This window comes from Balaenoptera ricei, chromosome 1 (assembly GCF_028023285.1).
Source record: "Balaenoptera ricei isolate mBalRic1 chromosome 1, mBalRic1.hap2, whole genome shotgun sequence".
NCBI lineage: Eukaryota > Metazoa > Chordata > Mammalia > Artiodactyla > Balaenopteridae > Balaenoptera > Balaenoptera ricei.
The window spans coordinates 176,520,394-176,541,996 of NC_082639.1; the positions used below are offsets into that span (position 1 = coordinate 176,520,394).

General features: G+C 43.8%; 1 protein-coding gene across 3 annotated transcripts in view; it reads right to left on the reverse strand.

The window, feature by feature from the left end:
• The window catches only part of TGFB2 (transforming growth factor beta 2), an 82,197-nt gene that overhangs the window by 15,155 nt on the left and 45,439 nt on the right, over positions 1 to 21,603 (reverse strand). For all 3 annotated transcript variants that reach the window (XM_059942358.1, XM_059942349.1, XM_059942368.1), the window contains one exon: positions 15,772 to 15,935. In XM_059942358.1, coding sequence (XP_059798341.1) covers positions 15,772 to 15,935 — 164 coding nt within the window. The remainder of the gene's footprint in view (positions 1 to 15,771; positions 15,936 to 21,603) is intronic.

Sequence of the window (21,603 nt, forward strand, 5' to 3'; positions counted from 1 at the left end):
TGAAATTTTTCTTTATCTTGGATTTAAACTTTCCATCAACTCGTCTTAGTTAATAATAGTACCATTGCCTCATCTTCATACAATGATGTTAGCTTTTCAAAAATGTGAAACATTTTCACATTTTTCAGTCTTCACAAAACCTTGTGAGGTAGACATCCTAGCCCTTATTATCTGAATACTACAACAGGAGGAGAAGAAGCCTGAAGGACTTACCTGGGTTACCAAAGCCCTGTAGGAAAAGCCTGGAAACATCTTGCCCTGTTCATACCAGTTGAGGGGGCTTTTGAACATTGTACGTATTTTGCTCTCTGGAACAAGATGAAAAATTCTCTTTCTTCTCTATGTCAGCCCCCCATCACAGGAGATGGCTTCCCCCAACTTCTTCCTTCAAGACAAGGTTTGTGGTGCTTTCCACCCTTGTCAAGCCCCTTTTCAATGTCCCTCTTAAAATCAGTTCCTCAACAAATTCCAGGTACAGTCTAGCGGAATATGGCGAATACACAGAATATGCCAAATGGGGAGGGGGGAGCCTCATGCTTCCCTTGTTCTGGTCACTATTTTTAATGCAAACTATTTATTTTTGGCAGGAGCCACATCACACCATTGATTCCAAACTTTTTGTAAAATAAAACCTTTGTTCTTACACAAATCATTAAGTCAGATTTTCTACCCCAAGTCCTTTCTTGGGAAGGACATGGACTAAAGACAAAGAAATGAAGGAAGGCAAAGAGAGAAGGAAGGTTGGTTTTTCTAACCAGTGGTTCTCCAACTTTAGCCTGCATTAGACACATCTGGAGGGCTTACTGAAACATCTATAGAGTTTCTGATTTAATAGGGGTGAGGCTGGGGCCCAAGAATTTGCATTTCTAACATGTTCCTAGGTGATGCACAAGCTGCTGGTCCAAGGGCCACTAGGAGAACTACTGTTCTAGTCTATATTGACGCAATTCATTTTTGAACCTAAATGGAAATTCCACATATATCTCCATTAACTTTGAACTTCTTATCTGAGCTGGGTTTTTAGCATTTTAGAATCTCTCTGAACCTTGTTTGCTCTTCAACATCTAAACTATCCTCGTCATAGTACCAGCCACTGTGCATGCAATGTCTTCATCAGCTTGACGATAACAGTATTAAACTGTATAGAGCCAAAGCCATAACCTGGTGCTGTATCCATAGTTACTTCTTTTCTGGTTGGCCTTGTTTTCTTTAATCAACACCCTGTCTTGTGTTGTATACAGCAGAACAAAGTAGAACTTCACTAGTGTATGTAAGGTGTGAGGCCCAGTTTAAGCCAGAATCCTGCCCATCTTTGCCGATTCATTCCATACCCTCTGTGGTTCCTCTGGTTTCTTTGAAGAACCCATGGCACTTGCCAAGTGCCTTTGGAAATCATTAGTGTAGGGGAAAGGCTCATAGGCTTTGAAGTCAGGCAAACACAAACCATCACTTCCTTAGTATGATAATCTCTAAGTCCATCCATGTTGCTGCAAATGGCATTATTTCATTCTTTTTTATGGCTGAGTAGTATTCCATTGTGTATATGTACCACATCTTCTTTATCCATTCATCTGTCAGTGCTAACTTAGGTTGCTTCCGTGTCTTGGCTATTGTAAATAGTGCCGCTATGAACACTGAGGTGCATGTATCTTTTCCAATTAGAGTTTTCTCCATATATATGCCCAGGAGTGGGATTGCAGGATCATATGGTAGCTCTATTTTTAGTTTTTTAAGGAACCTCCATACTATTCTCCATAGTGGCTGTACCAATTTACATTCCCACCAACAGTGTAGGAGGGTTCCCTTTTCTCTACACCCTCTCCAGCATTTGTTATTTGTAGACCTAATGATGGCCATTCTGACTGCTGTGAGGTGATACCTCACTGTAGTTCTGATTTGCATTTCTCTAATAATTAGGGGTGTTGAGCATCTTTCCATGTGCACATGCCTGTCTTCTTAGGACACTGACCATATAGGATTAGAGGCCTACCTTACTCCATGGTGTAACCTCATGTTAATTTAACTAATTACATCTGCAACGAGCCTGTTTCCAAATAAGGTCACGTTATGGGATGCTGAAGGTCAGGACATCCACATATCTTTTTTGAAGGGACACAATTCAACCTATAACAGTAGGTGTTCACGCATTTCTGTGGGTTGTGTATGTTCTGATGCTTGATCTGACGGGGAAGTTCTTCAAAGCAAAAAACACTCCTTTCTTGTTCTTCCACAGAGTTTTTTCCACCGTAGTTTACACAGTCCATCCTTGGTAAATTCTTATTGACTAACAGACTTCATTAGAAAGACATATATGATCAAGTGACATACAAGCCCCTGAACAATCAGTCATTTATAGTGATAGAAACTACTTCTCAGAATTTTACACATACACATGGACATACACCTCACAGAGACTTCATAGATAAACAGACAGACAGACATCTATATCTGTATATCCATATCTGTATCTATCTATCTATGATGACAAAGAATCACCTGACAATGTAAACAATTTTAGACATATTTTACCCTTTCTACTTAACATATTTTGTTTTGGGAATGAAAATGACGAGAAAAAGCAAGAAAGTAGAATTTCCAAGTACTAGAAAGTGGGGTCTTAGAATCAGAACTGGGTAAACAGCTTCTCTTCCACTGAGGCATAAACATAGCCCTTTGTCCCTGTTTAATTGCAGCCTCCTTGAACAGCGCTGGGTCACCTTGGGCGTGTCTAACAAACTGACACACTGCATGATTATCCTTCGGAAAGTGGCCTAACAGACCCAGCTCTTATCCTACTTCTCCCATCACCACGTCCTGTAATTACCGTGGCTCCTTTGTGACTGCATCCCTCTAAGAGGTCGTAAGGAATGCATACTTCACAAGAGCTTCACAAGAGCCTGCAGAACACACACCTATGGAATACACATCAGCTTCAAAAGAAAGACTCACGTTAAAAATACAGTCTCTTCGGAGCCGAGATATCTACATTATTATGTCCCGATATTAACTCTTTCTCGTTACAGTACAACGTAATGCACATTGGTATGTTTCTGTATTACACAGATCCATGTGCAGTAAAAGTATGGCATACAGAGGTCTTTAATGACCTTTATGGAAATGACACCACCAAGCTACATGCACACACTTACACACATACACACACACACAAACACATATACACACACATACATACACACATACACACAGGAAAGCCTCTCCTCTGTGATGAAAACACCTCATAATTCCCTATTTTTTCCTTCACCTTTTTCATTCTCCACACACGGACCTCTGTGCTGACTGCACATGTGCATAAACAAGCAAATGCATCCCTACGGGTCTGAGGGATGAAGGAGTCCTTTGTGTAAACGGAAGTCTCTGTGATGCTGCAGCTCGACCTCATTCACAAGAGCATGAGATATAAATCACACAGCAGAGAAGACGATTCAGCCAGACACAAGTCTCATCCGCACAGGCAAGGAAAGAGGCATGTGCCATACAACAGTCAATGATGGAATCTGATGAGAAATGAAGTCAAGACCACAGGTCAAGTCAGTCCTTGGGACCAAACCGCACAGCTCAGTCCTAAGGATGTTAATAATTACCCAGTTGTTTCCTACCACGGGGGGAATGAGTGTCCCCAACAAAACTTCGAGCTGCCATATCTTCTGATTTTCTCATTTGATATCCCCTTCCAATTCTGCTCTGACTAAACACAGACACACACATACTTCGGGAACACACTTCCACCCCCCTTTTCCTTCTTCCTGGCCCCCAACAACCCATATGACCTGTACTGTAATTCAAGTCCCTGCTTACCTTCAGCTGAGCCCTTTAATTTAGAGGGTGTGATTCTAAAGTAATGAATCTAAAAAAATAAAGAGCATGGTTTTTCTACCGTGTTTACGGGTTATCCAAGAGTATCAGTTTCATTACCATGTTATATATATATGTATTTTTCCTACATGGTTATTATTCACTTAACCAGAAGTAGCTCTGAATAAGTAACAGAAAATGGGTAGCTATCAACATTTCTTTCTTCATTAATAGCTACAGAGGTATCTTTAAAACAAATCTAGCAGAATTTCCAAATCCAAATAATTGATGTTTCTCAAGAGTCCCCTGATGATGGTACACGCTTCTTTCCACAATGTTCCTTGTACTTAACTCTTTTTTAAAACATTTTTATTGGAGTATAGTTGATTTATAATGTTGTGTTAGTTGCAGGTGTACAACAAAGTGATGCAGTTATACATATATATAATCCTTGTACTTAAATCTTATTTTGAAATGTTTCTTCAATGTATTCAAAGACATTTATTGAACATCATCTATGCACCAGGTGCTGTTCTGGGAGATTATCTCTAGAGGTGGAGACAAGACCATAAACAAGATGAAGATGGAGAAGATCAAGTATAGCATGTGACAAGAGTATGGAGGAGAAACGTGGAGAACAGGGACGGGAACCGTTGGGAAGAGGGACCCTGAGATGTCGGATGTCAGGTTGGCTAGGAAGGTCTCTGAGCAGGTGACATTCGAGGAAAGATCTGAAGGGATGAAGAGAGGGAGGCTTCTGGAGAATGGCGAAGAGCACCGCAGGCAGAGGGAATAGCAGCCGCAGGCTTTAGGAGGCGTGAGCCCAGGGTGAGGAACAGCAAAGAGGCCAGGATGGGGGAGCCCCCTGAGCGGGGGAAGTCACGGCTGGGGGGGCGAGTGAGCAATAGGCCAGGGAAAGCCTCAGAAGGCACAAGAAGGCCTTCAGCTCCTACGCGGAGTGAGGTAAGAAGCCACGACGGGGCTCTGACCAGGGGATTTGGATTGGACCAACCTCTCGGCAGAGATCGCCCTCACTGCTGTGTTGCAAACAGCCTCGAAGGTGGCCAGGGTGCAAAAAGCGAGAAGAGGCCACTGCAAAAGCCCAAGCACGAGACAAGAACCCCTGGGACCAGGGTAGTAGCAGCAGAGATGTGAGAAGTGGTTGGATTTCGGCTCCATCTTTTAAAAACTGCCATTAAATAGGAAAATCAACTTAATTACTTTTTATGTTCCTCTTATTTAGAACTTTGGCAGTTTTAAAAAACCAATAGTACCTTTCAAAAAAATCCAGATTTGTCCCCGTTGGAGGAATTCTCAATTATGTATTTGTAGGCTGTGAACACAGTTCTAGAACCCAAAGTTCCCCCAAAATATTCTGATTACTGTTGCTATCAGGAAATAAACACATATCCTCCCTTGGAACAACTTTTGCCCTGGTGGAGTTATAGAAAAGTCGACAGACATTTGCGAGATGGAAATAAAACTATTGAAATCAATCCAGGAAGCAGGTATCAAGCCTAATCGTGTGGTGGTGAGGCAGGGAGAGGTAGTTATGTGGCCGGGGATGAGGTAAAAAGACATCCCCACTGGGGTCAGTCACTCTGTAATGGTTTCTTCAAAAAGAAAAGCAAGGCACATCACAGCCCCCAACTCATCACAGCTGCCCTTGGAGTTTTTATAAAGCAAACACCCAGAATGCTAACACCATAGCTCTTTCCATAATCCTGCTCTCAGATGACACCTCATCCAATCAGAGATGAATGGCATCATCCAACCAGAGGCGACTGACATCATCACGGAGTAGTTTTACAACCACAAACCCACTCTAGGGGAAGTATAAACCATGTTCTAGATGACCAGCAAAACCCTGGTGAAAATAATCCACTCCTGACGCAGCCAACGTGCCAGACACTTTACAGCTGTGTTCTCCTCACAGCAACTCATTAGACAAGAACTGTCAACCTCCAGTGGATGAAGAAAATCTGAGGCTCAGAGAGATGAGTGACTTGTAAGACCAGAAAGCTACTAAATAAAAAAGGTGAAAGGTGAACCCAGGGCTGACTGGCTGCAATGTTCCTCTTGTTTCCTCCCCAGAGCTACTCACCAGCAATTGAATGAGACCACCACACACAGGGTGAGTTGAAAATATTATCTAAGGAAGTCCTGAAGCTAACTTCTGGGGCAGCCACTGCAAACCCAGGACCCACAGCACTAGGGGCTAAGGTGAGTTTTCATTACTAAGAGATTTGGAGCAGATCGTAAATTTAAGAGATTGTTTCTGATAAAAGTTCAAAGTCAATGCTTTGGAAACAATAATAACAATAATAGTAACCATTGAGTCGACTAATATCGTGCTAGGAGTTTCCATGCATTCTCTCCATGTCTTACAAAATGCTTGCCAAGTAGGTGCTTTTATCCACATTTTACTGATACAGAAATCATCTCGGTGATGTGACTTCCTCAGACTCCCCAAGGGGGAAAGCCACACCTGGAACTCACACTAGCCCAACTCCAAAGCCTGGGCTCCTCTCACCAGTAGGGCAAAGCAGTCAACAGCATGGCCTTTGGGGCCAGACTGCCTGCGTTAGAATCCTGGCTCTGCCTCTTCCAAGTTGTGTGGCCTGGGCAAGTTTCTCAAACTCTCCGTGCCTCAGTTTCCTCATTTGTAAAATGAAGATAATAATAGTAACCACCTCATAAGGCTATTATAAGGATTAAATGAATCAATCTTTATAACGCACTTAAAATAGTGCCCAGCAGACAGTAAGTACAGCATGGGTTAGCGATAATTCTCAACACGGCTACTGAGCCACACTACGCAAAAGAACAGAGAATTATTAGTTACCGTTGCACGATTATTAATATTTCTTTGAATACAGTGGGGAAGGACTACTGTTCACACCATTGTTGGGGTCCTGTCTGCTCACAGGGTTCGTAGGCTTCGGGTAACGTCATAACCTAATGCAAATGATAACCATCCAATTTCCTTACGAGGCGAGCATGTCATTCGATCAGTTTGCAAAAACCTGAGATATTAATAGCCTTGTACAAACAAAGTGTTTATTATACCTCACGGCTTTTTTTAAAGTGGGTTACTATACCTCGTGTGTCTCCAACGTGGCGCCAGAGTTAGGATCAGTATTAAGGGGATTGTACGTTGTAAAATTCTGGACAACAGGAGCACAGTATAAATTTTTTTTTCAGTAGCACTTTTTGCAAGTCAAATTTAACAGACAGTCGGGTTTCTTGGCTGACCTCTTTATATTTTACACACCCTTGGGCAATATGAGAAATGAAAGCTGAACTCTGTGTGTGTGCACGCATGCACGTGTACAATGGCACATATACGCACGTGTATGCGCATCTGTTTGGGATTAGGAAAAGGTTAAATTTCATTAACCCCACTAGTGCTGTGGTCCTTGCAATGACAGGAACCTCACCCTTCATTTTGCAGCTTTAGAGTCCCTTAAAAAGCAGGCCAGGGCTTCCCTGGTGGTGTAGTGTTTAAGAATCCGCCTGCCAATGCAGAGGACACGGGTTCGAGCCCTGGTCCGGGAAGATCCCACATGCCGCGGAGCAATTAAGCCCGTGCGCCACAACTACTGAGCCTGCGCTCTAGAGCCCGTGAGCAACAACTACTGAGCCCGCGTGCCACAACTACTGAATCCCATGCGCCTAGAGCCCGTGCTCCGCAACAAGAGAAGCCACCGCAATGAGAAGCCCACGTACCTCAACAAAGAGTAGCCCCTGCTCGCCGCAACTAGAGAAAGCCGCGCACAGCAACAGAGACCCAGTGCAGCCAAAAATAAATAAATAAATAAATAAATAAATAATAAATAAATAAAAAGCAGGCCAAGGCCATCTACCTTGAATTATCACTGTAAAGCCTTAGGGATGTGCATCGTTTAAAATCTTTCGCGGAGATGAGATGCAATGTCCATTAAAAGTAGCTGGGGATTCGCTCCTCCCCACTAAAATCTTTGTTTACTTATTTTGCTCCGTAAACATCAATTCACTCTTTCACCCTCAAATCTGAAAAGTCATTTCATATGGACTATACAGCTTGAAGCCAAAGATAAATGGATATAAATGACTTAGGATTTAGCCGCTGTTTTGTATAGCCTTGCAAGGGATCTCTAAAGATGAGATTTCATCACATTTGACAAACCCATTACTGTACAAATGCAAATCCAACTAGGCATTAAAATCCAAGGATTGGGAATTCCCTGGTGGTCCAGTGGTTAGGACTCCGCACTTGCACGGCAGGGGCACGGGTTTGATCCCTGGTCGGGGAACTAAGATCCCGCATGCCGCACAGCACAGCCAAAATAAATAAATACATCAATCAATCAATCAATCAATCCCAAGGATTAAAGAAAGAGGTCAGAAAAAGCAGGAGGACAGATTTTATTTTACTTTTGTTCATCACAGGTCTGACAGAGTATTCTGTAGAGGGGGGAGTTCCTTTGTTAAGGCAAAGGTGACTTCAACTGAAGCTGGACACATCCTACCTCTACAAAAATTAACACCACCATTGCCCCTCTTAAGGCCATGGTCGGGAAATCTAAGGTGCCTTGGAAATCCACCGAGCTTGTTTCATCCCAGCACCTTTATCCTCTACTGATTAATAGGGAACTACCAGCAGACTGTATTCTACCAAGATCTGACACCAACATTTGTGGCCTCACACCAGCCCCATGTGAGAAGGTGACATTTTTCTCCTGATGTATGATGTATGATGTATGATGTATGATGTATGATGTATGAACCCAGTATATTGCATGGCCTCCCAGGGAGTTCTTTTGCATGGTTTTTTCAGTGGTCTCAAGCTAATAAATTAATCTAATGATAACCTGGCAACTGCCTTTGGCAGGTAATTCTGTAGAGAGCTCTTCCTCTTGGAGGAATCAAAGACTTAGAAGTCAAAATCTAAGAGATGATGAGGAAGGAAGGGAACTAACCTAGGTTGACTGCCAACTCTCCATCCGACAGTTATATACACTGTTTTATTTCACCCTTACAATAAACAGCAGGTGAATTGGAATTATTAAAAAAAAAAAACTTGGATCACAACGCCCATACCAGTGAACACTACACCATGCTGTCTCATTAAGGGTGACTAGTGAACGAGTGAATAAAAGAAAATGCTGTGCATAGTAATTAACCAAACCTGCTCCTATCTCAATCTGATGCATTCAGATATTCCTGCTATAAATATTGTTGGGCTCAAAGAAATCTCTTGAGTCAGGCATGTGGTGTATTGGAATTATCTGCCTGTCCACCCAAGGAGTCCAAACCAGATGGCAGGCTGCCCCCAAATTCTCACAGCTCCCTTTCTGGAAGGAATGAGTTCTGAGGCATTCCTCTGGATTCTCCAAATTTTGTTCTAGGAGTCCCTCGGGTATACCTCTATTAGTGGAAAGACGGTACTGTTGAGACACCATTTACACGTCTGTTCCTCCACCAGACCCTGAGCAACTGGAAGGCAGAGTCTGAATCTGATTTATCTGTAGATGGCTGGCACCAGTTCTGGTGCCAACGCGAGGAGGAGCTCACTTGGAGTTTGCTCACTACGACTCCATATAGTGGGTTAGTGTGGCAGATTAAAGATGGCTGCAACTTCTTTGACACTCCTCCCATCAAGAGTTGGGGTCTATTTCCTTTCCCTTTGAATCTGGGCTGGGCTGTAGGTCATTTGATCAATAGAATAAGGTGAAAACGATGCTCTGCTAGTTCTGGGCCTTGTTTTTAAGCAGACTGGCAGCTTCTGCCTTGGACACTTGGCCCCTTGAGCCTCATGTAAAAAGCCTGACTACTCTTCTGGGAAGACTGCGTGGATACATCCTGAAACCATTTAGAGAGGAGGAGGCGCTCAGTCATCCCATCCAGGCTCCAAGCTTACGAGCAAACTCATCACAGATCCTCCAGACCAGACCAGCTGCTACCTGAATACCATCAAGTGACCCCAGTCAAAGTCACATGGAGCAGAACAGCCCAGCCAAGTCTTGCCCAAGCTTCTGACCCTCAAAAATCGATAAAATAATTGATATTTGAGGCGATGAAATTTGGGGGCAGTTTGTTATACAGTGACTAGATCATCGAAACATTACAAAGGTACAAATCTTATTATCCTAGAGGTGGTAAAGTTTTAAATGAACAGTAAAGAGATCCACAGACAGAGAAAACAAATTTTTGGTTACCAAAGGGGAAAGGGAGGGGGGGAGGAATAAATCAGGAGTTTGGGATTAACACATACACACTACTATATATAAAATAGATAACCAACAAGGACCTACTGTATAGCACAGGGAACTATACTTGATATTTTGTAATAAGCTATAAGAGAAAAGAGTCTGAAAAAGTATATATATATATAAAAAAGTATATATATATATATATAAAACTGAATCACTTTGCTGTACACCAGAAACTAACACAACATTGTAAATCAACTATACTTCAATTAAAAAAAAAAAAAAGAAATGGGAAATAAGTGTGAAAAGGGCGTAAGTTGGTGACAGGAAGCTAGACATAGCTGGGATTTCCAAGGCCCTCTGAGGTCAGCACCCCTAAACATAAGTATTTTTTGGTGGTCTCACGTGGCCACGAGGTCATGGGCACCCTTACATAAGTTATTAATCTCTTGGTGCTTCATTTCTTTGCTTGTGAAATTGGGGACTTAGCCCCCTCCAAGATGGCAGATACCCTTGCTCTTGTTGGTGATATTCAATTGAAGAAGATTCCCCTCTCCTATTTTTTTTTCCCTCTCATAACTCTGGGCATGATTTTAATCATAAATACAAGCACAACTTAATCAGAGAAAGATGTATTCCATTCTCCAAATGGGCTGAGAGCTCTACTAAATATTAGTAGGTTCAAAAGCATTCCCAGAGCACTGGAGCTTTATCGGAGCATATTTCAATAAAGGCTGCCTTTGTCGTAAATCTCTAAAAATATGGTAAGGGTCACTCCTATTTGGAAAAATGTTCAGTTTTCCTCTTTTTTGCCCTCTTTCCCTTCATATCAGAAGGCTTTATCCCTTTTGCATTCCCTCCGATACTGGTGTACATCTGAAGTCATACTATGATCACACCAGTATACGCTCTTTAGAGCCTGTTAACATAACAGAAGTCAGAGGTAGCAGGAGGACAGTGTGGTTTTATATTACCACCATTCATCACAGCTCTGACAGACTATTCTGTAGAGGGGAGAAGAGTGAGAGTCGCCTTGCCAAACTAAACATGATTTCCACAGAAGCTCGGGTATCCTGACTCTCCCAGGCAGGGAGAAATCAACAGATGCACAGCCCTGGACAAAACTAACTCTGAACTCACTCCTGGAAATGCTATCTTAGGTCTTTCTAGCCTGGGATTCGGACTCTAGAAAGAGGACCCATATACATTTTATGGGACAGAATGACCCCCAAAACTTGGGATATGCCTTAAATCTGTGATTCCCAATGGAGAATGGAGAATGATCATATCTGAATCATGAGGAGAGCTTTTCGAAACCACGTCTGTCCAGAGGCAAATCTTTTCCTCTCCAGGGAGAATCAGAATCTCCAGGAAAGGGACTGTGGACAGGCCTTGTAGAAGCTCCCCCAGGGCATTTAGAGGTACGGAAGCACCTCCTGCACCCACGTGTGAACTCACGCGCATGCGCACGCACACACACACACACACACACACACACACACACACTCCCCCTGCTTAAAATCGATGTCCTGAGGAATCCTAATAGATCATCCATACAATCATCTAAACACCCTGAAAACCTATGCCTAGTCATCCTATCTCTCTTCCTCTAGGAAGTAGATTGTCAACCATGTGTCCAGTAATACAGTAGTCAAAGGGAATCTAGAAACTTCAGAGGCTTTGTTCTTCTGAATAGTTGAGCTCTCCACATAGCTACAGAGCTGCCCATTTAAGCACTGAGTATTTTATTTTTCAAAATAACATTTCAGCAATTTTGCAGAGAAAACTCTCTAGTACTTTACGGCACGTGTTCAGTTACCTGAATATAATTTAGCCTCACCTGCATAATTGCAAGCCATTATTATAAGCATCAATTTCTGTCCTGGGACTTGAAGAGGGAGTTTATCACTGAAGGCCACAAAGACTTCCAAATGCATGGAAGGCAAGTGGCAAGTTGGAGAAGAACAAGCAAAAAATGGGACTCCAAATAAAAAGGCCACAAGCAGATGTCAGAATCCAGATAGGGTGCCACAGAGATAAAGACTGGGTTAACTACAAACAGGATAAGATTTAGGAAAATTGTCCATACAGGCACTGCATTCTATGACTTGATCTTCTGGGCTGGCATCACTGGGGTGCACAGGCAAACATCTCAAGTCTAAAGGGTCATCTCCTCCTGTCACAGTGTCTTCCCCCAGCACTCCTTCTAATCCAGTGCTTCGAATTTCTTGTGGTCCCAGAGAGGACCAAAGGCTGCCTTTCCGGTGAGTCAGCTGTGTGTGTGTGTGCGCTGTGTCTTCTGTGAGGGTGCTCAGGGATCTCTCTGACTTACTACCTGGACTTTGGCTGTGTTTCAGGAGGTTAGATTGCCGCATAGCTGAGCTCCAGATAGATAAGGAGATGTTATTCTTCCTTATTTTCCTCTAAAACTACCTCTTTCCTGGATCCCGTGTTCAGTGTCACTGAACAAGCCCGAGGTCATGTTCTCCAGACGATGAGCTTCTGTTTGGGGCTGTATCTTTTCCAACTGGGGGGCTTTAATGGGAGCAGAGTCTGCTGCTTGTGTCATGGGGTGGCCAGTGCTGCAATAACCTCTGGGAAGGTACACATTCACTGAGGACTCACTGAGGTCCTCTAAATTACCAGCCTCCAGGGACAGATCCCCTCCCGGAGATGAGATGGCCTCTGGGAGGAAGACAAACCATCAGTAACCCGCTATCAGAGGCCACTCCTCGGAGCAAGGTCAGGAGCCAAAGAATAACGGTGATTTAGCAGCTTACGTTACAGGCAACAAAACCTAACAGACCTTGCCTTCAATTAACTGAAGTCGCGTAATTGAAACAGGGCCAGAGAGAACAATCTATCTGCACAGAGAGGCATGTACGAGAGACTTAATTGAAAAAGAAGAAACAAGAGGACAGGGAATCATGTTTTTGTTTTTATTTTTCAAATCACCTTGCAATATCTCTGGCTACCTTTGATCAAGCTGCTTTTTCAGAGAACTCAGTCTTTGCTTTCCCTCCTAATACCACTCCACCCTCTGGCCGGCCTAGTTTCTCTTATTTTTCTTCTATTCCAGCTGATATTGAGGCAAAGAGGTAGGGAAGGATTTGCTACAAACAGCAAATGTGGTGAGGAGTGAGTGCTTGAGAATCAGAGCTGGACCTGTATCCCAGCCCCGCCTCCTCCTAGCTGTGTGACCCTGGCCAAGTGACTTAATTTCTCTGTGACTCAGCATCTTTCTCTGTAAAAAGGAGAAAGAATCCAGTAGTAGAAAGAATATTTGAAATGAGTGAAGGTGGTCTAAAGGTACGAACTTCCAGTTGTAAGATGAATAAGTTCTGGGGATGTAATGTACAATATGGTGACGATAGTTTGTAATAGTGTATTAAATATTTGAAATAAGAGAGTAAATCTTAGAAGTTCTTACCACAAAGGGAAAAAAAATGTGACTATGTGAAGTGGTACATGTTAACTAAACTTATTGTGGTGATCATTTTGCAATATATACATATATCAAAACCTTATTCAAGGTTGTACACCTTGAACTAATACAACGTTATACATCTGTTATATGTCAATAAATGAAAAAAAGAGATACCTCATCATGCAAACTTCACAGGAGAGCTGTGTATACAAATGGAGGCAATACTTATAAAGGGCTTAGCAGAGGGGCTGGTACACAGAAAGTCGACCCTGTCTGATACTCTTAGAACGCACATTAAGATTTTAAGGTCTCCACAGAGAGGTCCCTGAGGATCTAAGTAAGAACTACTTTTCATGAACACACATGTAAACTGGTACTTGAAAACTTTCAACAACTTCAAACTCATTCTCTGAGATTCCATGTACAATGCTTATTTGTGTGGGAATTTTTCCATTTTCCCAATAAATGCAAAGAAAAGTGTTATCCAGATTACCAAAACTTCCAAATGCTTACAATCCAGGACAATTAGAGGTCTCCACATGCAGATGTCAATTCCTTTCATTCCCTCAAGTAAGCACGCTTTTTAGTCATATTGTCTCACATGCCTCCTCCTTAACATTGGGGTTCTTGGGTCTGTTCTTATTCAGTCTCCCTCTACATATCTTCCCGGGAGGGCAACACTCCGCCCTAGTCTCTCCTCACCTCCTGGCACTGACTACCATCTCTTTGGTACCCTCAACAGGCCCCTTCAAAGGAGACCCTGTTTTGGTACAAGTGGCTCCTTCTGTCAAGAATGACCATCCCTCATCCTGTTTTAACAGATGCTTCTTGAGACCCCACCCAAACGTCAAGTCCCTGGTGAGATCTTTCCAACTCTGCCCTCTACAGACACTGTTCATATGACACTATGACATATTCACTATGACCTGATCTGCCTCCCTTGCCCAGCTCAGGGCTTTCAGAGCAGTGCTTTCATGTGTATCAGATCCCCTAAAGATCTTGATAAAAATCTAGATTCTGATCTACATTCTGTGCATTCTGATTTGGTAAGTCTGGGCTGGGGCCTGAGAGTCTGCATTTCTCCCAGCTCCTAGGTAATGCTGATGCTACTGCCCGATAACCCACGTGAGTAATAAGCTGTTAAGAACATCTCTCACATCTCAGTAACTTGGTATCATCATCATCATATCATCACCATCATTATTACCATCACCATCATCATCATCATATCATCACCATCATCATCATCATCATCATCATATCATAACTACCATCATCATCATCATCATCATCATATCATAACCATCATCATCATCATCATCATCATATCACCACCATCATCATCATCATCACCATCACCATCATCATCATCATCATATCATCATCATCACCAGCATCATCATCATCATCATCATATCATCATCACATCATCATCATCATATCACCATCATCATCATCATCATCATCACATCATCATCATCATATCATCACATCATCATCATCGTATCATCACCATCATCATCACATCATCATCATCATATCACCACCATCATCATCATCATCACCATCACCATCATCATCATCATCACCATCACCATCATCATCATCACCACCACCACCATCATCATCATCACCATCACCATCACCATCACCATCATCATCGTATCATCACCATCATCATCATCATCATCATCATCATCATCATCACCACCATCATCATCTTTTGACGCAGCTGCCTAGCAACTGTACTTAGGGAGATGAGATGTCAGGGCTGCCTGAAATCATGGTGGACAGTGGTGACCAGAGGATGTGCATCTGGTGTGGGATGGACTAGAAAGTGCGGGTAGAATCAGAGAGGAAAAGGAGGCAGGATGAGGTTAGTGAAGAGACAGGAGGTAGCAAAAAGAGGAAGAAAAGAGAGTGAAAAAGATGGAGAGAGAGACAACAGGAAGGAAGTGACGAGGGAAGAAAAGGAGAAAGGGATGGCCATCGAATGAGAAAAGAAAGGTAGCTGACTTCCCTCCTTGGGGTGGGACTGGTCCTACATCATCTGACTTTACAGAGTAGGGGGTGGACTTCTGGACTTGAACCCTCCCGAGGGTGGGCACTCTAGCCATTCATGCCCAGAGCTTCCCCCCTTCACTCTAAATGTTCTGCCTTCCTGAGCAAGTGAGGAATGAACTGTCACTGTGAGAGAAATAATAAATGAGGGTCTATGTCACGATGATGAGTGTAGAAAACGGCGTATCTCAGTTCAGAAAATCTCAGCCTGTAGGAAGTCCTTTATCCTAAGACTTCAAACTGATTGTCCATTCAAACAACCCAAACAAAAGTTACCTGATACAGTTCGATCCGTTGTTCAGGCACTCTGGCTTTCGGGTTCTGTAAACGAAAGACTCTGAACTCTGCCTTCACCAAATTGGAAGCATTCTTCTCCATGGCAGAGACGTCAAATCGGACAATTCTGAAGTAGGGTCTGTAGAAAGTGGGCGGGATGGCATCTGTAAAAAGTTAGGGCAATCATTCAAAATGATAAAAATCCATTGTTGTCTCACAAAAGACCACGCAGCATGAGATAGTCTTAAGAAACCATACGGGAAATATCTACAGAATGATTTCGTTTCCAATGGCCAATTTAATATCATTAACAATTGAACCAGAAAAAAAAATATAAACATCTGCATTTGGTTACAGGAGCAACCGATTAATAGGGATTAACAAACCACTTCCAACTCCATTTGAGGCTATAAAGTTAACCCTCTCCTTTGAAAGCTGACAGAGTGGTGGAAAACCCTAGATGGTTATAAATTGGAACAAGTTCATGACAGTCGATGCTTGGAGAGAGCCGTCGGGCTTGCGTACACTTTCATCAGTTGTGCCAGGAAAAGAGCTCCTAATGGCAAGCAGTTTGCCCATGTATTTTTTTTCCTTGAAATTTTGGCACTCAAACACTCTGTTCTCTCCAGCTTCATGGACTGCATCTTTTTTGGCTTTGATAATTTGGTCTTTCACACACATAGGACCAAATACACCCTCTAGACAAGTTAGGGTGAGGACATTTGAATAAAAATACACAGATACTGGCTATACCAGTCCAGTCTTAAAATTCTTTATTCGGCATAAATGTCCATTGGTGGGAGGGAATCCTAGCTAATGAAGAGAAAAAAAAATCAACCCAAATGCCTTCTGTTCTGAGCCATGAAAAATACAGAGATGCAGAAAGCCCACAGCAATTTCAAGTTCATGGGCTGCTAGAATTTTGCTGTTATGTTGTAGTAACCTGTCATTGCCTTCAAATATGCAACTTGAGGTTACCCCCAAACCAAAGCAAGTCCAAATTCTATCCCCATACTTCATATACAACACCGATTTATTAAGCACCTACACTGGGCAGGCCACCTGTTACAGGTACGTTCCTACAGTATAGAATAGGTATATTTCTACAATACTCTTCCAAAATCTCCTGCAAACTTACTTTCATTATTCTGGAATGTTCCATCCAACTCTGGTGGCTCCATGATTTTCTACCCCCTCCTCAATTGTGTCACTTCATTGCAACATAATCATTCATTTTTTTATGGCTTCTTACAAATGTTTTTATTACTTCATTATTATGTTTGCTTATTTTGTTTTCCCCATGAAATTTTAAGAATCTTGAGGACTAACCATATTTTCCAGGTCTTTCTTTTTCCCCATCTACCTAGGACAGGGTTCTGCACACATGGAGTTCACCAAATAGCCACTGTTTACGAAGTTGGTCATCAACAGGAGTCTTGAAAGACTCAGGCATCTGGCTATTGGCAAGACTAGCTTCTTATTAAATAAATGAACCATCCTGGTGATCTTAAAATAGAAATAAATACCTTTTGTGATTTCCTGGGAAATCCATGCCCTGACAATTACACTGAAAAAAAAAAAAAAAATGCTAGGAACACACCAACATTTCCTCATCTTAAGAGCTCTGAACTTTTTTCCCTCATAGAGGCTTTTCCCCATCCCTTTCCCATGTCCTGTGCCTGCTGGAAAGCAGCTCATGGGGAAGTGGTGAATTTCAAACCATGCTCTGCTCGATGACTGCTTCACAAAGGACTGTGTGAATTGAGGCTTTGTAGCTCAGAAGCCTCAGAAACAAAAACAAACAAGCAAGCAAACAAAACCCCCCAAATCTAAAGCACCCACGTTTCAGAGAAAAGAAGGTATTCATGCGGACACGGGGATGGCCCGCTGCATCACTACCGTGAAATACTTGGTGGACAGTTTCAGGCAGACAAACATTCACCCAGCCAGGAGGTTTGGGGAGCCCGCTAGCTTAGCAATTTGCAAAGGTAGCTGCAGGAACAAACTGACTTTTCTCTCCGCTGGAACGTGCCCAGCCCAGGTGATTGGACAGGCTTGTCCCACCCTGATCAGCTCAGCTGAAAACAGTCTGGGGGCCCAGGTAGAGAGGCCTGGGGAGGGCTGGGGCCAGGCCTCCTGGCTTCACACACTCTCTAGTTTGGCCAGAACCTTCCACAGGCCTAGTGGCTGCATTCAAGTTCGCATGGCCCCCCCATTAGACAGCAGAAGCTTCAAACATGCTTTGAAAGAGCATCCTGAAAGCGCAAAGCTGCTTCAGTGCATTTCCTGTCATTAGCAAGAGTAAACATCTCATTGGTTTTCTCCCTCTTATTGGAACCCCCTTCAGGCCTGTGTTACTTCCACAGACACCCATCATTCACACCCGCCAACCCCAACCTTATCCTTCCATCAAGTTTGTAAATAAGTGCTCTTGAGATTTATTTTTATTCTCTTTTGTGTTTATTAAACTTTGAACAATTTTTTTCCCTTTCTGGTCCTCTGCCCATAAACACACTTTCTTTTTATGGCCGCTTTGGACCAGGAGGTCAATTTTGTTTCTCCTTCTTCTAAGCAAATCATCCAATGATCCTGTCCTAGGCTTTCGAGCTTTGAAGGGGTGTTTGCAAATATTTACAGGAATCGCTTGATAGTTAAGTACGTTGTTCTGCTCTGCTCCCTATACCCTGGCAAACAGCCCTCCTCCCCTCTGGCCATTATAACCATTTTGGCTGTTTCAACTGCCTGATAATACAAATCCACAGTTTTGGTTCTTGCTTTATAAGTCGAAGCAGTTAACACAGGTGGTGAAATGGCAGCTGAACATTCCCCACCAGCGCGTCCGCTTTGGTCTTGTGACCACAGTGAAGGGACCAGGCCAGCAGGACACAGCAGCTTTTCCCACACCCCTGCTCCAGCACCCGAGAGTGGGGAGCTCATTGGATAAAGACTGGTAACTAAAGAACTGACTACCACTTCTAAGGGTCAGCCCCAGCTGTCCCTGGCTGCCCTCTGCTACGGGTCACCAGTCCCCTGCTTGGCTGAGGAACTTGAGCGACTTGCCAAATATCCTTACATTTGGGGGAAAAAATAAAAATCACAGCAAAGTGCTGGGGCCTAGCCTGTGCCCCTGCCCTTACCTCATAAAGGCTCTTGGACGCCTGGTGCAAAGAGCTCAACGTGGCCCCTCTACACCCAGCCTGGATGCTGAGCCTTGTTTCCTGGGCTCGGGGGGGCTGGGTAGGTAGTTAACGGCTTGGGCAGCCCTAATGCACCCATCTAGCCTTGGAGGGACGTAGCTTTTTTCTCCACCTTCTCCAAGAACTCATTTCCCCCTTTGGAATGGGACATCTCTCTAAAGGCCTCTGGAATTGCGATCCAGTTCCTACCCCACTGCCAGGTAGTCGGGGACTTGTGTTTGACCTTTGCCAACTTGCCCACGCTCACGCTAGTTGGCGCTCTCCTCTCGATGTCTGACCCACTCTTTTCGGTCCGATCAGATGCACCTTCCTCTAGCCCTGTGGATTTCAGACCACCAGGCCTGCTCTGCTCCTCCCCTCCCCTGCCGCCCTCTGTCCCCTGTGCCTTCCTCTCGTGGAAAAGCTTGCACATGGGAGATTCCAGAATGCCATCCAGTGAGTGGTATTCCCCTCTCCTCAACCCTGGCCACACATCCCTGTTAAATCCCACTTGGGGGGACAGACAGAGGAAAAAAAGAAAAGGAGGAAATCTAGCTACTGATTTACAGAGTAATCATGTACAGGATGCTTAAACCTGTGATAGCATAGGATCACAAGATACTTTTATAAGCATTCTAGGTTGACTTGTCGTCTGTTCCAAATTATTGATTAGCTCATTTGTAAATCATCTTCTCCTTGTGTTAGCACCCTGCGGTCAGGAATCTTCACTTAGAGTTCTTTGGTTCCCCATGGCCCAGGGATGGCTTCATGGGCATGTGACCAGGGTGGTGGCACCGGGTCCCAAGCTCAGAAAAGCCTCACACTGGAGTTTGATGCTCTGTGGTCACCATCTCGAGACCCTTAATCATTTCACCTTTGAATTTAGGCTTCATACGTGAAGTCTGATGGGACAACGGAGCACGTGCTGGCGCGTGGGGCCTCACTCATGTGCTGGGCCACGCTCCCGTCACCTCCAGGCCTCCCCGGGATTGGCGCTCAGCCCCCTGCCCCTCGCCCCCAGGACAGCCTGAACATCTCCGGGCAGGGCATAGGGGCTGCTGTTTCAGCTGAGGCTGGCAGCATATTCAGAGGCAGCCCAGTGGGAGAAAGTAGCTAGTCCTTCCACAGTCACATACAGTTATAGGATCCGAATGCAGTGGGACCTTTAAGACCATTTGAATTTTAACCCCAAATCAAAAAGTCCTAGCTATGGGGCAACAGGGACATCAGTGGGCTTTTCTGAGGCTGTTTCTTCATCTATATAAGGAAGTAAATAATTTCCTAGCTCATATGTATTGACTCAGGTTGTCAGTTCACACAAGCGAGCAGACAGAACATTCAAGCACTGGGTCTCGCACAAATTTCCCCTCAAGAACGTCCCTTCCTATCCCCCTTTCCATCCTGCAACAAAGATGCTAAATGGTTCTTGGGCCTTCCTTGAATGTCCCACTGAGAGAGAACACTCTCTTACCACCTAACTTAATTAGAAGAGAAGGGGCAGAAGCAGCTAAGTGTCCTGGGACAGTTTATAAATGACTCTGAACAAAAACCAAAGAAAGGTCTTACAGCATCACCAATACGTGAGGAGCTCTGACAGAAAGTGTAGATTTGGAGCCTGAAAGAAATACCCCAAGGATGTCCAGAGCTCAGCCTTTAGGGAGGCAAGGCTTCGACCACCTATCCTGAATCTGGTAGCAGGTTGAGCTAGATGGCCACCCAGCTCACTTGCAGCTCTGCCATTTCATCATTCTCATTTTGATATTCTCCAGGGATGGAGCCTCCAAAAAGTATTTTTTCTCCCCTAAATTTTACATTAGATGACTGTCCCTCACCACCTGCTTTAGAGTCACATGGGGGCTTATGAATATGCTTATTACCTGCCTCTATCCCAGACCTACTGTGTGAATCCCAGGTGATTCTGTTTTACATCCAGATTTGATAACATCTGCCCTAGACAATGTCTAGCCATAATGAACTTGGCCCAGGCTTCCCTTCCCTTCAGTGTTATGAACTGGTTAGGGATGAATAAAATATGTCTATCCCACCATCCCCACCCTAAAAAGAATGGCCTGGTCTCACTGCAGCCTCAGAATTTACTTCACAATCCCCTCCCATTTTCTAATAGTTTTATATGCTTAATGTCTGCTAAGAAGGTGTTTTTAATCCCCATTTCACAGATTCAGAAATCAAGAGCAAGGAGAGTGAAATAACTCCTGGCTAAGGGCAAGGTGAAGCTGGCCTGTCAATCAAAAGCTCTGGCTTTTCACCACAATATCCTGCCTTCCGTGCAAAAGAGTCCCCTGAGTCGAAGACATGAATCCCACCCCAGGCAGAAAGACCAACACCCTCACTGGAGCACTGTTGCAAAAACGGGCACAAAGAAGTAGCTCCTGCATAACTAGAGATCTGTTTGACCTTGCAGTAAAGCTCCAGAAACTTTAATGCAAGGCCCAGTATTTTCACTGATACTCCTTAAAAGAATGGCTCTGGTTTGGAGATCCGGGGCTTGTTCAGGCGGAAGTTCCCCCCAAGAGGCACTTTGCTAATACTAGGACTGCCCAGGACCTTTTGGACGCCCGTCCAAGATGTGCCTGGTGCCTCTATCCTCAGTAGCATTCACTGGCTCTCATCCTCAAGCTCCTCAAACAAACAGAAC